This window comes from Procambarus clarkii, chromosome 94 (assembly GCF_040958095.1).
Source record: "Procambarus clarkii isolate CNS0578487 chromosome 94, FALCON_Pclarkii_2.0, whole genome shotgun sequence".
Classification (NCBI taxonomy): Eukaryota; Metazoa; Arthropoda; class Malacostraca; order Decapoda; family Cambaridae; genus Procambarus; species Procambarus clarkii.
Genome location: NC_091243.1, coordinates 11,668,772 through 11,686,062, shown reverse-complemented (window position 1 = coordinate 11,686,062; position 17,291 = coordinate 11,668,772). Strand labels below are relative to the sequence as shown.

The window sequence follows — 17,291 nt, the reverse complement described above, 5'->3', positions numbered from 1 at the left end:
TTTGGTGCCTTCTTTTGATAATTACTTACTTGCTTACTTTTCAAACCAGCTTTCTTTACATCTGCCACTTCTATCTATCTTCCTTACTTATATAAATTTCTTTATTAGTATTTACAAATACCAAGTAATTAACTGATGAATTACTTATAATACTTAAACATTCACATTTATTACACACTATTTTCTTCATCATCTGCTACCACAATGTTACTATTGTTTATATTCAACATTGAGTCTTCTCTCACACTTGGCAATAATTTCACTGTGCTAGAAGAAGTGTATCATCTGCATACAATAAATTTGTCACTGATACATGTATTTATGCCTATACTTGGTTTACACCTCAATAATTGCATCTTTGCCTTCCTCATGACCAAATCTAATCTAATACTTTTAGATTTGAACTGAAGACATGCTTTATGGGATAAATGACAAACACCCATGAAGCCATTTTAGAAGCATTTAGTTTATCTTTTCTCCATTATTAGCAACTTCTATACTAATGAGTCGACTTGCACAGACCCTTGGTATCAAATAACTCTTAAATATATTAGATATTTATACTCTTCCAAGTACCACAGCTATAACAAACCTGGCAAATGCTCAACAAACTCCATAACAGCGACCACTTCCCAATCAACATCAAACGCTACTTGTAGGGTATTTTACTTCTCATCTCTGATGACATTTTGACAGGTCAGATTTGAAATTATTGACATTAGCAACTATTAAGTGTATTACAGCAAACAGTTATTAGGTACATATTACTTTTCTCGGTAACAATACTTGCACTATATGCTCAGTACAATAACTTTTATCATTTATTTTTTTTCCCAAAACATCTTCAAACTGTTAATACAACACTTGCAAAGATATTACTGATCAAGGGCAGAAAGTGTTAAAGATACTCCATACATCTCTCGGAATATATATTTTATTAAACAATGCCCACTGCACACCAAAGCTCACATAGACATGTTATCCTTGCCCATAGTGTTGCTTGGGGCAGGCATATGTCGGACCAAATCCATCACCTTGCCCAAAACAACTTCATTCGTACACTGCACAGATTCAGGCTTGTATGGTTTTGATATTACTGCTGCCGTCAACACCTGAAACAACAAAATTTAAGTTAGTAAACTCATGTACTATGTGAATATAATTTTCCTATTGAGTGAACAAAAGGACTCTGTATAAAATCACAGGTTTTCACACAGTATCCACAGGGCTCAGGGTCCAAGAGCAAATAAGTAAAGTATATTATTTAAAGGGTGACAAATACCTCAAAAACCAACATCTTTGAAATCTGGATTGGATCTGGAATGAAATGACCTGGATTTTCAAAGCAGCAACATACAGTACAAGCATAATTTCTTTTCTCATTTTCACTCTTGTTATACTGTATATTATAACTTTTTGCTTCAGTAATAATAATACTTTTACGAATATGTATTAAAACCTATTATACATATAAAAAAATTGAAATTAGTATTATTGCTGCATTAAAAAAAAAGTTCCTTTTACACAGAGTACAGTGCTGAGAAAGTCTAAAGAAAACAAATACACAAAAGATGTCAGTTTGCTGATAATTACCAGCAATGCGACAAAAGATCACTTGATGTCATCCTCTTAATTTAAAACCACATAAAGCACCACCTAAAGTTTCATCCCAGATACTAAGTAACTGTGAAAAGAAGAGCCCAAATGCTAAGTAGCAGAGAGACAGGAGCATCACATACATGACAAGTTTCATGACAAACATGTCTAGCATCACATGCATGACAAGTACGCTGCACGTACTAGTGGCTTTACAAGATTGTAAATACTATGCTATGTATTCTCACAAACCCAATGTACCTTCTTGTATATAAATAAATAAATAAATAAAAAGGGGTTACTTGTCTTTGGTTACTTAGCCAATTACCAACATTTTTCTAACATACAACTTTATATTAACAGAGCATAAACTCCAAACTTGCTTACAAGTACACCGCACAAGAAGTGTATTTCTCAAGATACATTATGTAGTCTTGAACTCTGGTAAGATTAAAGTATCCTTGAAGATTATAAACTAATTAGGTTGCAGCCTTAAATTATACATATACAGTACTGTACAGTAAAAAATGTCATCTATAAAGAAAGTCTCTAAGCTTGGTGTTTCTCTATAAAGTAGGTCAAACTGCTGTGCTGTCTTCAGCCTTACTGTTTTATGTAACAAATTAGCAAGTTTCTAATTTTAATACAATATAGTTTTTACCACAATACTAAAAATGGTAAAATGCTGTACAGTAGGTGTTAAACTAGAGCAATTAATTTACCTCAAAATATTAAAAAATAGCACTGTCATCTAAAATTAAAATTGGAGAAATAAACCTTACCTGTATACTCATGTCCTCTTTCACTGTGTAAGGGACACGATTATCTGACAACCACACACACAGAGACTCTCGCCTTGCTTTCAGCTCTTGGCTGCTATATTGAACCTGTAAGAAACAACAGTAAAGCAAACTTAATGTAAAAGTACTGTTGGAAAAATAGATTCAATAAATAAAATTGCTGTGTGTATTAAATATCTGCACTAAGGTGAATAAGAAACTTTGGTGCAGTATCACAGGATGTGTAATGGCAATAATTCATTGTCATTTACATCAGAGTTGTTACCTAATGATGATTTGATTTATAGAAACAGTGTGGCCAAGTAGTTAGGTAGCTCTCCCCATCAAGCTGAAATAGCTGTGGGGAAATGAGGCTCACCATTCTTTCTGTGTGGCCTTCGTGGGCCAGTGTCCCCTCAGTCTGTTGTCATCGTGTGTCTTTTAGTTGCTTCCCCCTGCAAGGTCCCTCTGGTGACAGGTGAGTGTTGCTAACTAACTGATACGTCTGAACAATGAGTGTACATTGTCTTTGCCAGGGTTACCAGTGTTTTTCATGCAGTTGCTTGTTTTGGGCCAAAGGTATCTTTCTGGTGTTTTTTCTTTTGGCCTGGGTTGATCTTGTATCCAGACTCCCCTGCCTCTATTAAGGGGACCCAATCCTAGTCTCCAGTAGGCACTCATGACTAAAAAGGCCAGGTGGGATGCTTTAGACTTGAAGTTAAACAGACAGACACTGCCTACCTTTCTCCCATTGAGGAAGGTAAGCAGATCCATGTTCCTAATCTTTATTTTGTGAATTCGCAGTTCTGAAAACCTGGTGTTAAATAGCAGATCATCCAAGACCTCTACTCTGACACTTTTCACTTGAAAGTTATCTACCTTGTTCACGACATTGGTAAATGGGCAGCAACAGGATCAGGGTCAACATCTCTGAAGAATATAGGAAGTAAACCTTTTAGTAGCACTTATGTTCAAACCTGAATGCAAACCAGGTGGGACATTGGTAGAGGTTTAACTTTCTGGAGCTCCAGAGCTCTGCTGTTGGCAGTCAGTCTGGCACAGAAGACCTTATCAGGTGCCTGAATGGAATGGAACTATCATGGGGAAAGTACCAAGTCTTTATGACTATATAGCACTTGGAAGGGGTCAGAATAAGGATTTGGGATGGGACGGGGGGAAGGAATGGTGCCCAACCACTCGGACGGTCAGGGATTGAACGCCGACCTACATGAAGCGAGACCGTCGCTCAAGCTAAGTACTAAAGCCCCACCATAGTGTTGTAAGAGTCGTTTGGGTTATTATAATTATCTATTATTCTTGAGAAAATAAACCTTAAAAATTAATCACTTAAATTACCTGCTCCTTTCTGAAGATGCTGTCAATATCGGAAGCAAGCCCTGGTGGAGGACTACTGTCAATAACTTTAATGTTTTCCACATTGTAGCCTGACACAATGATTACTTCATGCTTGCCACCGACTCCAAATTCAACAAGAACTACACTGAAAAGAGAGAAACTATTTACAATTACAGTACATAGGCTTCATAGATAACAGGAGACCTAATATCCAATAGTAAATCTCAACTTTGTTGAGATTTTTTCTGACTACATTCACATAATTGAAATTTATTAAATGGAAGTGAGCAACCAATCCATCCATTCTTAAATGTATTTGTTGTGCTCCCATTTATTACATTCTCTGGTAATTTATCCCAACATTCCACAATTCTGCTGTAAAGAAATAACTTTAAAATTAATAATGTTTTTTAAAGTTCTAAACAAATTATGACTTTAGGCATAGAATAGATGCTAGAAAACTATAATTCTAAAACATATACAAACTAGGTATGGTTCAATTGCATAAGGGTGATCAATAATGGTGTACCTGGATCCACAGCTCAACAAGAAGAGGTTAGTTAAGCAAGTACAGATGGTTTGACGACTACGGGCAGTGCAATGTGTACGAGTTGGCGTAAGAAACACTGGGAATACAAAAATTACAAGAAAGGTGTTGTGACTGCAGTAGCTGTGGTGACAGTTGTGGTGATTACTGTGGCAGTGTGGTGGTTACAGTGGAAATTTGTAGTGCTGGTGGTTAATAGTGGTGAATGTAATTTAAGGTTCAATGGGTGTGGTGGGTTGGTTGTGACTGCAGTGATAATAGTGGATATAATGATAGTACAGTATTTGTCATTGCAGTGAAAATGGTGGTTTGCTGCAGTAATTTGTAATGGTGGTGGTGATTGTAGCAGCAGTGGTGGAGGTTACAATGGTGTTGGTTGTGGGGGTGGGTGGATTGGGTTCACTGGCAGTGTTGGTTGGTGAGGGTGAAAGAAGAAGGGAGGGAAGGAGGGATAGAAGGTAGAGGTGCTGTTGATTGTAATAGTATCGGAGGAAGTGGAGAAAGAGGCAGTTGTGTTAGAGGTGGTAATTGTTCTGATATTGTTGGAAGAGGATGTACTATTGTTTTAGGAGGTGGATGTGGTGATAATTATGGAGGATGAGGCAATTTTGATGGGAGGAGGACAGTGAGGTGGCAGTGGTAATTTTATAAGGGGATAAGGTCAGAACAGAAATTTCCTCTATGAAAGTAAAATTATTCACCCAAGACTATGAACTTTAAAGAAAACCTTTGTTCCTAAAGGTTAGCATATAAAAAACAAACATTATAAACCCTTTATAAATTTAATAGAAAATGATTCACACCATACAATTTTTACCCTCAACATTATTGTAATATTTCTTTACCTCTCAGATACTGGGTCTATAGTATGAACCCAGCCAGTGTGCTCCTTGAGGTCTGTGCTAGTCACTGTAACTCGGCAGTGGACCATAGAATGAAGTTTAACAGGATCATTGGTAAATATTTTGGCTCTGTCACTCACAGACGTCATGATGAACTATTGATTACAGTATCTGAAAAACAAGAAATTCTATCAAGATAATTTTAGTAATATTAATGACATGTATATTCAGACACTGTATAAACTTAAAATTAAATTACTACTAATATACCATCAACTGCTTTGAGATGCACCCAAAACTATTGTCAGTAAGAGCTATTCAGTTCCTCAGTACTGTACTGTACTAGGGTTAAGTAGTTAAATGACGGTTATTTACATGTACTGCACTATAGTTTACAGTTGATCAACTCTGCATATTAGTGGCTTTAGAAATGCTTTGCACATTAGTGGCTTTAAAAAAAGTGCTTCAGTAGATTCCTAGGTAAGACATTTTACTGTCTTACCTAGGAATCCTCCACTGTTCTTGTAGTCTATGTATGTTTTGTCAAAATAAATTATTATTACAGTACAAGGAAAAGAGGTTGAATCAGGATTGGCACCTTCAGAATGGCCATATAGGCTCAGTGCGGTGACTTAACGCACTGAGAGGTATTATCTACCAGTGTCCCAGAGCTGCTGCGATGTGGCTGATATCCAAGAGACATTTACTCTTGCAGAAGTGAGTGCTAACGTTGTGAGTTAGGGTTAGCTTCAGCATTAGACCGAATGTGAAATGTCGATCCTGGTGCAGGCAAGGAATTTAATTTGTGCAACCATCAGGAGTAACCCTTTATGCAAACTACATGTACTATAAAAAAGTTTTTTAATGAGTGCTTAGTGCGGGGAAGCTCAATAAGCTATAAGCTTTAAGCTCAATTACTATTAAGTTTTAGTCTAAATGTTTTTTCCCCACCTCACCTTGCCCAAAATGCTATGGGTACTAGTGGCTTTAGGTATTGTATGTACTAGCTTTATCTATAAATCCAACATTATGTTTGTAAATCAACTATGTATGTACTTTCCCGAATAAAATCTACTTTACTATACAGTGCATTTTTTTTTATACTTTCTTACGATGCATTTTTATACTTACATACAACTTACCTGTAAACATTTTTTGTTAATTTTGCTAAAAATTACCTTTTAAATTTCATCTTCATAGTTTCCTTCCTTGTGCTTTAAAATTGCACTGTATCTAGTGCTTCCCAATCTCCCAATATTTATGTACCTAATCCAAACAACTTTACCATTATGATCATTGCTGTCTTCTTATATGTGCCATCAATATGTTGTATTATGCCTATCAATCTTTGTTAAATTACCAATCAAACTGTCAATGCAATCAATCAGAGCTACCGATGTGCTTTAATATACCTACTGTCTCTCTCATCTAATTTTTTTCTTGCAATGTACCTGTTAGTTTATAAATTATTTTATAAATTCTGCTAGAATTTACCTACTTAAAATTATCTGTTAGATTAAGGACCTGCCCGAAACACTATGCGTACTAGTGGCTTTACAAGAATGTCAAACTTCAATGCTCTGTACTCTCATAAACCCAATGTCCCTTCTTGTATATAAAAATAAATCAATGAATAAACCTCTCCTCCCATAAACCTCTTCTTCGCGATCCGGAACCTTTGCAGGGAGGTTGTTGTTGTAGAGCCGCGGTGTGCTCGCTTGCCGCACAAGAACAGTTACGATTTTCTTTGGCTACTGATATATGATAAACTAAAGTATAATTGAGTTTCCTTTGTTTATTTGTTTACGTGTTTATCCGCGGGCTCCCATCTCTTTAGTGGCCTTGACCTGGACAGGAAGCCGATTTATGTATTATCGGCAAATTTGCAAATGTTGCTACTCAAACCTAAATTTAAATCATTTATATATATTATAAACAGAGGTCCCAAGATGAGCCTTGAGGCACTCCACTTACAACATATTCCCACTCTGACTTAACCCCATTTATACTAACTCTGTTTCTTTTGGTATAGCCATGCCCTAATCCAACTTAATATAGCACCCCCAATGGCTCTCTATCTTTTTAATCAGTCTTTCATGTGGCACTTTATCAAAAGCTTTGCTAAAGTCAAGACATCGCAATCCTTACCACTATCAACTGCCTCAACTATGCTGGAATAAAAAGATAGCAAATTTGTTAAACATGAACGGCCGATTGTAAAATCATGTTGTGACTCTTATTAATTTATGTTTTTCAAGATTAATTAAGACAAATGTTATTTGCAATTATCGATTGAAGTAACTTTCCCACAATAGACGTTAGACTAATTGACCGATAGTTTGATGCAAGTGATCTATCTCCTTTCTTAAAAATTGTACCACATTTGCAACCTTCCATGACTCTGGCACTCTGCCTGACTAATGATTTATTAAATATGGTATACAATGGCTCGCAAAGCTCCTCTCTTCATTCTTTAAGCACCCTGGCAAACACTTCATCCGGCCCTGGGGATTTGTTTGGTTTGAATTTTACTATTTGTTTAATATTATCATCCCTTATAACTGCTAGACTAGTCAACCTGTCCTCGTCCCCACCCACATAGACTTGTTCGGCTGAAGGCATAGAGTTAAGTTCTTCTTTAGTAAATACAGAGACAAAATAATTATTAAAAATACTACTCATCTCTTCGTCATTATCCGTTATATGACCTGTCTCGGGTTTTAATGGACCTATCCTTTCCCTAACCTTTGTTCGTAACAATTTAGCAAGTGGTAGTTTATTGTGCACCCCGAAGCCCGACCAGTTGTGTAACCGGACACCAGCCAGTTGAGTAACTGCAAGCCTAGCATGAACGAACCAAACAAAACCTCTGGAGCACAACCATGCATGAACCGAAGCGCGAATACGCACAGTCATGCACGAACCGAAGACCGAATACACACAACCTGAAGCCCAAGTAACACCCCTCGAAGCCCAACCAGTTACGTAACCGGAGCCCGACCAGTTGTGTAACCGGAACTGTAATCGGAGCCTGACCAGTTGTGTAATCATTCCTAGACCAGTTGCGTAACTGGACCCCGACCAGTTGGGTAACCGCAAGCCTAGCATGAATGAACCGAACAACTTCCAAAGCACAAACATACACGAACTGAAGCCTGAGTGTGCACAACCTGAAGCTCAAGTGACACCCCCAGAACCCGACCAGTTGTGTAAATGGACCCCGAACAGTTGTGTAACCGAAGCCCCACCAGTAGTGTAACAGGACCCCGACCAGTTGTTTAACCGGAGCCCGACCAGTTGTGTAACAGGACCCCGACCAGTTGTGTAAGTACAAAGCAATGCAAGCAAAATTTCATCCAACCCCCACCAAGCCAAACAATCAGCCCCAAAGCCCAGCCAAACTCCCTCCCTAGCTCTACCAAACAAACCCTTCCTTAGCCTTACCTAACAAACGCGACCCCCTTCCCTTAAAAATTAACTTTGGAGTCAAAGCAAAGAAACAATTGAGCCCTATACAATAAAAGAAACCTGGAACTTTTGCAAAAATACAACAATGGAGCCCTAGAAAATACACATGCACTCAGCCATAATAAAGAAACAACCATGAAATCTAGCAAAGAAACATAAGGCACTAGAACACGACACCTTGAGCACAACCATGCACGAACCGAAGCCCGACTATGCACAACCCGAAGCCCAAGTGACACCCCCGGAGCCCGACCAGTTATTTAACCGGAGCCCGGCCAGTTGTGTAACCGGAGCCCGACCAGTTGTGTAACCAGACCCCGACCAGTTGTGTAACCGCAAACCTAGCATGAACGAACCAAACAACCCCTGGAGCACAACCATACACGAACTGAAGCCCGACCATGCACAACCCGAAGCCCAAGTGACACCCCCGGAGCCCGACCAGTTATTTAACCGGAGCCCGACCAGTTATTTAACCGGAGCCCGACCAGTTGTGTAACCGGAGCCCGACCAGTTATTTAACCGGAGCCCGACCAGTTATTTAACCGGAGCCCGACCAGTTGTGTAACCGGAGCCCGACCAGTTGTGTAATCGGAGCCCGACCAGTTGTGTAACCGCAAGCCTAGCATGAACGAACCAAACAACCTCTGGAGCACAACCGTGCACGAACCTAAGCCCAAATGACACCCCCCAGAGCCCGACTAGTTATTTAACCAGAGCCCGACCAGTTGTGTAACTGGACCTCAACCAGTTGTGTAACCGAACCCCGACCAGTTATGAAACCGCAAGTCTAGCATGAATGAACCAAGCAAACAACCCCTTGAGCACAACCATGCACGAACCGAAGCCCGACCATCCACAACCCGAAGCCCAAGTGACACCCCCGGAGCCCGACCAGTTATTTAACCGGAGACCGACCAGTTGTGTAACCGGAGCCCGACCAGTTGTGTAATCGGAGCCCGACCAGTTGTGTAACCGCAAGCCTAGCATGAACGAACCAAACAACCTCTGGAGCACAACCATGCACGAACTGAAACCCAATCATGCACAACCCGAAGCCCAAGTGACACCCACGGAGCCCGACCAGTTATTTAACCGGAGCCCGACCAGTTGTGTAACTGGAGCCCGACCAGTTGTGTAACCGGAGCCTGACCAGTTGTGTAAGTGCAAAGCAATGCAAGCAAAATTTCATCCAACCCCCACCAAGCTAAACAAACAGCCCCAGAGCCCAGCCAAACTCCCTCACTAGCTCTACCAGAGAAACCCTTCCTTAGCCTTACCTAACGAAATGCCACCCCCCTTGCCTTAAAAATTAACTTTGGAGTCAAAGCAAAGAAACAATTGAGCCCTATACAAAAAAAGAAACCTGGAACTTTTGCAAAAATACAACAATGGAGCCCTAGAAAATACACATGCACTCAGCCATAATAAAGAAACAACCATGAAATCTAGCAAAGAAACATGAGGCACTAGAACACGACACCTTGAGCACAACCATGCACGAACCGAAGCCCGACCATGCACAACCCGAAGCCCAAGTGACACCCCCGGAGCCCGACCAGTTATTTAACCGGAGCCCGACCAGTTGTGTAACCAGAGCCCGACCAGTTGTGTAACCAGAGCCCGACCAGTTGTGTAACCGGACCCCGACCAGTTGTGTAACCGCAAACCTAGCATGAACGAACCAAACAAACAACCCCTGGAGCACAACCATACACCGACTGAAGCCCAACCATGCACAACCCGAAGCCCAAGTGACACATGCACTCAACCATAATAAAGAAATAACCATGAAATCTAGCAAAGAAACATGAGGCACTAGAACACGACACCTTGAGCACAATCATGCACGAACCGAAGCCCGACCATGCACAACCCGAAACCCAAGTGACACCCCCGGAGCCCGACCAGTTATTTAACCGGAGCCCGACCAGTTGTGTAACCAGAGCCCGACCAGTTGTGTAACCGGACCCCGACCAGTTGTGTAACCGCAAACCTAGCATGAACGAACCAAACAAACAACCCCTGGAGCACAACCATACACGAACTGAAGCCCGACCATGCACAACCCGAAGCCCAAGTGACACATGCACTCAGCCATAATAAAGAAACAACCATGAAATCTAGCAAAGAAACATGAGGCACTAGAACACGACACCTTGAGCACAACCATGCACGAACCGAAGCCTGACCATGCACAACCCGAAGCCCAAGTGACACCCCCGGAGCCCGACCAGTTGTGTAACCGGAGCCCGACCAGTTGTGTAACCAGAGCCCGACCAGTTGTGTAACCGGACCCCGACCAGTTGTGTAACTGCAAACCTAGCATGAACAAACCAAACAAACAACCCCTGGAGCACAACCATACGCGAACTGAAGCCCGATTATGCACAACCCGAAGCCCAAGTGACACATGCACTCAGCCATAATAAAGAAATAACCATGAAATCTAGCAAAGAAACATGAGGCACTAGAACACGACACCTTGAGCACAACCATGCACGAACCGAAGCCCGACCATGCACAACCCGAAGCCCAAGTGACACCCCCGGAGCCCGACCAGTTATTTAACCGGAGCCCGACCAGTTGTGTAACCAGAGCCCGACCAGTTGTGTAACCGGACCCGACCAGTTGTGTAACCGCAAACCTAGCATGAACGAACCAAACAAACAACCCCTGGAGCACAACCATATACGAACTGAAGCCCGACCATGCACAACCCGAAGCCCAAGTGACACATGCACTCAGCCATAATAAAGAAACAACCATGAAATCTAGCAAAGAAACATGAGGCACTAGAACACGACACCTTGAGCACAACAATGCACGAACCGAAGCCCGACCATGCACAACCCGAAGCCCAAGTGACACCCCCGGAGCCCGACCAGTTATTTAACCGGAGCCCGACCAGTTGTGTAACCAGAGCCTGACCAGTTGTGTAACCGGACCCCGACCAGTTGTGTAACCGCAAACCTAGCATGAACGAACCAAACAAACGACCCCTGGAGCACAACCATACACGAACTGAAGCCCGACCATGCACAACCTGAAGCCCAAGTGACACATGCACTCAGCCATAATAAAGAAACAACCATGAAATCTAGCAAAGAAACATGAGGCACTAGAACACGACACCTTGAGCACAACCATGCACGAACCGAAGCCTGATCATGCACAACCCGAAGCCCAAGTGACACCCCCGGAGCCCGACCAGTTGTGTAACCGGAGCCCGACCAGTTGTGTAACCAGAGCCCGACCAGTTGTGTAACCGGACCCCGACCAGTTGTGTAACTGCAAACCTAGCATGAACAAACCAAACAAACAAACCCTGGAGCACAACCATACACGAACTGAAGCCCGACCATGCACAACCCAAAGCCCAAGTGACACATGCACTCAGCCATAATAAAGAAATAACCATGAAATCTAGCAAAGAAACATGAGGCACTAGAACACGACACCTTGAGCACAACCATGCACGAACCGAAGCCCGACCATGCACAACCCGAAGCCCAAGTGACACCCCCGGAGCCCGACCAGTTATTTAACCGGAGCCCGACCAGTTGTGTAACCAGAGCCCGACCAGTTGTGTAACCGAACCCGACCAGTTGTGTAACCGCAAACCTAGCATGAACGAACCAAACAAACAACCCCTGGAGCACAACCATACACGAACTGAAGCCCGACCATGCACAACCCGAAGCCCAAGTGACACATGCACTCAGCCATAATAAAGAAACAACCATGAAATCTAGCAAAGAAACATGAGGCACTAGAACACGACACCTTGAGCACAACCATGCACGAACCGAAGCCCGACCATGCACAACCCGAAGACCAAGTGACACCCCCGGAGCCCGACCAGTTATTTAACCGGAGCCCGACCAGTTGTGTAACCAGAGCCCAACCAGTTGTGTAACCGGACCCCGACCAGTTGTGTAACCGCAAACCTAGCATGAACGAACCAAACAAACGACCCCTGGAGCACAACCATACACGAACTGAAGCCCGACCATGCACAACCCAAAGCCCAAGTGACACATGCACTCAGCCATAATAAAGAAACAACCATGAAATCTAGCAAAGAAACATGAGGCACTAGAACACGACACCTTGAGCACAACCATGCACGAACCGAAGCCCGACCATGCACAACCCGAAGCCCAAGTGACACCCCTGGAGCCCGACCAGTTATTTAAACGGAGCCCGACCAGTTGTGTAACCAGAGCCCGACCAGTTGTGTAACCGGACCCCGACCAGTTGTGTAACCGGACCCCGACCAATTATGAAACCGCAAGCCTAGCATGAACGAACCAAACAAACAACCCCTTGAGCACAACCATGCACGAACTGAAGCCCAATTCATGCACAACCCGAAGCCCAAGTGACACCCCCAGAGCCCGACCAGTTATTTAACCGGAGCCTGACCAGTTGTGTAAGTGCAAAGCAATGCAAGCAAAATTTCATCCAACCTCCACCAAGCTAAACAAACAGCCAAAGAGCCCAGCCAAACTCCCTCCCTAGCTCTACCAAAGAAACCCTTCCTTAGCCTTACCTAACGAAACACCCCCCCCCCCCCTTGCCTTAAAAATTAACTTTGGAGTCAAAGCAAAGAAACAATTGAGCCCTATACAAAAAAAGAAACCTGGAACTTTTGCAAAAATACAACAATGGAGCCCTAGAAAATACACATGCACTCAGCCATAATAAAGAAACAACCATGAAATCTAGCAAAGAAACATGAGGCACTAGAACACGACACCTTGAGCACAACCATGCATGAACCGAAGCCCGACCATGCACAACCCGAAGCCCAAGTGACACCCCCGGAGCCCGACCAGTTATTTAACCGGAGCCCAACCAGTTGTGTAACCGGAGCCCGACTAGTTGTGTAACCGGACCCCGACCAGTTGTGTAATCGCAAACCTAGCATGAACGAACCAAACAAACAAGCCCTGGAGTACAACCATACACGAACTGAAGCCCGACTATGCACAACCCGAAGCCCAAGTGACACCCCCGGAGCCCGACCAGTTATTTAACCGGAGCCCGACCAGTTATTTAACCGGAGCCCGACCAGTTGTGTAACCGGAGCCCGACCAGTTGTGTAACCGGAGCCCGACCAGTTGTGTAACCGGAGCCCGACCAGTTGTGTAACCGGAGCCCGACCAGTTGTGTAACCGGAGCCCGACCAGTTGTGTAACCGGAGCCCGACCAGTTGTGTAACCGGAGCCCGACCAGTTGTGTAACCGGAGCCCGACCAGTTGTGTAACCGGAGCCCGACCAGTTGTGTAACCGGAGCCCGACCAGTTGTGTAACCGGAGCCCGACCAGTTGTGTAACCGGAGCCCGACCAGTTGTGTAATCGGAGCCCGACCAGTTGTGTAACCGCAAGCCTAGCATGAACGAACCAAACCTCTGGAGCACAACCGTGCATGAACCTAAGCCCAAATGACACCCCCCAGAGCCCGACCAGTTGTGTAACTGGACCTCAACCAGTTGTGTAACCGGACCCCGACCAGTTATGAAACCGCAAGCCTAGCATGTATACATTTCATTCAACCCCCACCAAGCTAACTAGCCCCAGAGCCCAAACAAAAATCTCCTTAGCCCTACCTAAAACCCTCGACTTGCCCTAGAAACCAACTACAGAGCCATAGCCAACAATTGAACTATCTACGAAAAAAGAAACCCGGACTTATAGCAAACATATAACCATAGAGCGCTAGCAAACAAACCTGGAGCATTAGTACACGAACATCCCCTGGAGCACAACCATGCATGAACAGGAGCCCGACCATATATTGTCAAAGTCATATTGAAACTTTACAAAGAGATCTACATGAACTCCACAAATGGTCAGATGACTTTTTAATGATGATGAATGCAAGACCTTGCATGTGGGGCATAACAGTCCGCCATACGAGTCATAAATACTCATACTCCGCCAAAGTAAAATAGAAACAAGCAACACTTAGTGGGCCAGCCAGAGGCTTAGAGCCCACGTAGGAATATCCCCCCACCAAAAAAAAAAAAAAACAGTCCACGTCACAACTACCAATTGACAGCACTACCTGTCAACAAATAGATGAAGAAAAGGACCTTGGAGTCAGAATCCATCACGTGAGGCATAACAATACACAACACAACTACCAAATCAACATTATCTTTGAGTCAGAATCCACCAATCACTGATAGTTGTACAACAAGCGGAAGCGGCAGTAAAAAAAAAGCAAACCAAACCCTGGGAATAAACATGCGCACCTTTACCTTCAAGGAAAAGAAAGTAGACCTTCAATTGTATAAGTTTCTGGTGCGCCCCCACGTGATTTATTGCATCCAGGCATGGAGACATCTTCAGAAAGACATAGCTGCATTGGAGCCATGTCTTACCAGAGCTATGGAGCTATGTCTTACCGGAGCTATGGAGCTATGTCTTACGACAAAAATCATACCAGAGGTTAGTCATCTCTCGTATCAGGAACGGTTGAGGGCCACGGGGCTAAACTAAACAATTTGGAGGACGTCGATCAGAACAATGTCTTCAAAAGGTCAGATGTTACACGAACAAGGAGCAACGTGTTCAAACTCAACAAGCCAGAATGTTAGACAGGAAACAGGAGATGCTTTTTCACCCATAGGGTTGCAAGCCTGTGGAACTGCCTACCTGCCGAAAGCGTAAACGCCAAAACTCTGCTGGGGTTTAAAATACAGTTGGAAAAGATCAGGGGCAAATGTGGGGACCTTTGACAAGCCGCCGGCTTACTGCCCTCATCGTGGTCACTAGTATTAGTGGCCCTCAGGTAAATTCACTGGAGGGGTGTCCCCGCTCCTGCCTATTGGAAAGTTGTTCATCTATTACAGTACAACACTGTGGAGCAATGCCCGGCAGACCACTGGAACATTATCTAACACAGTGCACAGTTACAAACCCATTAAGATTTCAACTTAGATTCAACAGAGCAGAAGTTGTTAAACACACATGGCAAAATCTTACTGAAGCGACCATACGAGTAATAAATACTCATCCTCCGCCCAAGTAAAACAGAAACAAGCAACACTTAGTGGGCCAGCCAGAGGCTTAGGGCCCGCGCAGGAATATCCCTGAAAAAAATAATAAATAAATAAAAAATAAATAAATAAAAAATAAATAAATAAAAAAATAAATAAAATAAATAAAAAATAAAAAAATAAATAAAAAATAAATAAATAAAAAATAAATAAATAAAAAATAAATAAAAAATAAATAAAAATAAAAAATAATAATAATAACAAATAAATAAATAAATAAAATAAAAAGTAAACAAAATAAAAAATAAATAAATAAATAACAATTAAATAAAAAATAAATAAAAAATATATATAAATAAATAAGTAAAAAAAAATATATAAATAAATAAGTACAAAATAAATAAAATAATATTATGTATATATATATATATATATATATATATATATATATATATATATATATATATATATATATATATATATATATATATATATATATATATATATATATATATATTACAGTAGTTGTTCACTGGACTGTCGCTTGTCACTAAACTTAGTTTTTAAACTATTAACTTTATGAAATAATATTACCTTATACGCGAGAATAATTCTGAATACGCAGAGCGATAAAATATTCTTGTGCAGCTTTGGGTTGGGTGGCGGCGTAGGGGAGCCTGGCCTGAGGACAGGCAACTGTAAATGCTTCACCCTCCACATACTTCAAGTGCAAATAATTGCCAACAGAACCTAAATACCGAACCTACTATAAGCCTAATTAAACATAGAATATAAAATTAATTTATACCCGATCAAAACTATTTTTAATACGCAGTACATGAAAGTCCTTAATAAATGGGCTTTGGCAGTTGGCGGGGGGTCGACCGCCGCGTTAACGAGCCTAGCCTGACGACGGGGTGGTTTAACACTATGGGGATATGTATTCTACATAATATCCTACCCATATAATGTTGGCAAATCATGATCCTCAAAATCTTCTACAATATCTGAGAGAGGACAGACTATTTAGCATTAGTGGCATACAAACATTTGAATACTACAGAACCCGGATGAAAAAAACAAAACGGAAACAATGACCCTCGGAGACATTACGAAAACTCAATGTTATAATAGCGAACAGCTTCAAAAAAAATGTATAATGCATTAAGCATTGTAGGTGGAGGTAGACTATATATTCATGTGTACCTCCTAACTCCTCAGATATATTAGCCAATCAAATTGTATTAGCCTTACCTACATGGGAACGATCTTGCTCGCGCCGCTGCTTCCTGACAACTGACCTGGTCGTCGTCGATGACCCGTCAGCGTCCAACCGACCCAGAGACCCTCTGCCTAAAATTATTTGAACGCCATATTGAAATTCCTAGCGTATAGCTCCAGGAGTGTGTAAATTAATATTTATATGCATTATAGGCCTTTCTAAAGTAATTTATAAATCTGAATATCATATATTGTCTAACAAACGAATTATTTAGGTTAATATTTTAATTATGCCAGATACAAGTCTCATCGCACACACACACATAGGTGAGTACACACACACACACACAAACACACACACTCAATTAGGTGAGTACAAGAAGATTCGTCAGCGGATTTTTTTGTATTTATATATAAAAAGAGTTCTTAAATTCTTGTTAAGCCACTAGCATGCATAGTGTCTCAGGAAGGT

At 41.9% G+C, this 17,291-nt stretch overlaps 1 protein-coding gene across 6 annotated transcripts; it reads right to left on the bottom strand.

Annotated features, from left to right (window-relative positions):
• Positions 1 to 916: 916 nt before the first annotated feature.
• On the bottom strand, positions 917 to 16,874 carry LOC123747383 (gem-associated protein 6). 6 transcript variants are annotated; one of them, XM_069319813.1, is made up of 5 exons: positions 16,853 to 16,874; positions 5,124 to 5,291; positions 3,732 to 3,876; positions 2,379 to 2,483; positions 917 to 1,112 (listed from the first exon to the last, which is right to left on the bottom strand). In XM_069319813.1, exons 2-5 carry the CDS (start codon positions 5,267 to 5,269, stop codon positions 966 to 968), a joined length of 543 nt encoding a protein of 180 aa, XP_069175914.1. In that variant the 5' UTR covers positions 5,270 to 5,291; positions 16,853 to 16,874; the 3' UTR covers positions 917 to 965. The 6 variants fall into 6 exon arrangements, with proteins under 6 accessions (XP_069175914.1, XP_045585518.1, XP_069175910.1 ...); XM_045729562.2 differs by lacking the exon at positions 16,853 to 16,874 and adding an exon at positions 6,776 to 6,928; XM_069319809.1 differs by lacking the exon at positions 16,853 to 16,874 and adding an exon at positions 6,760 to 6,916.
• Between the last annotated feature and the right edge of the window lie 417 nt (positions 16,875 to 17,291).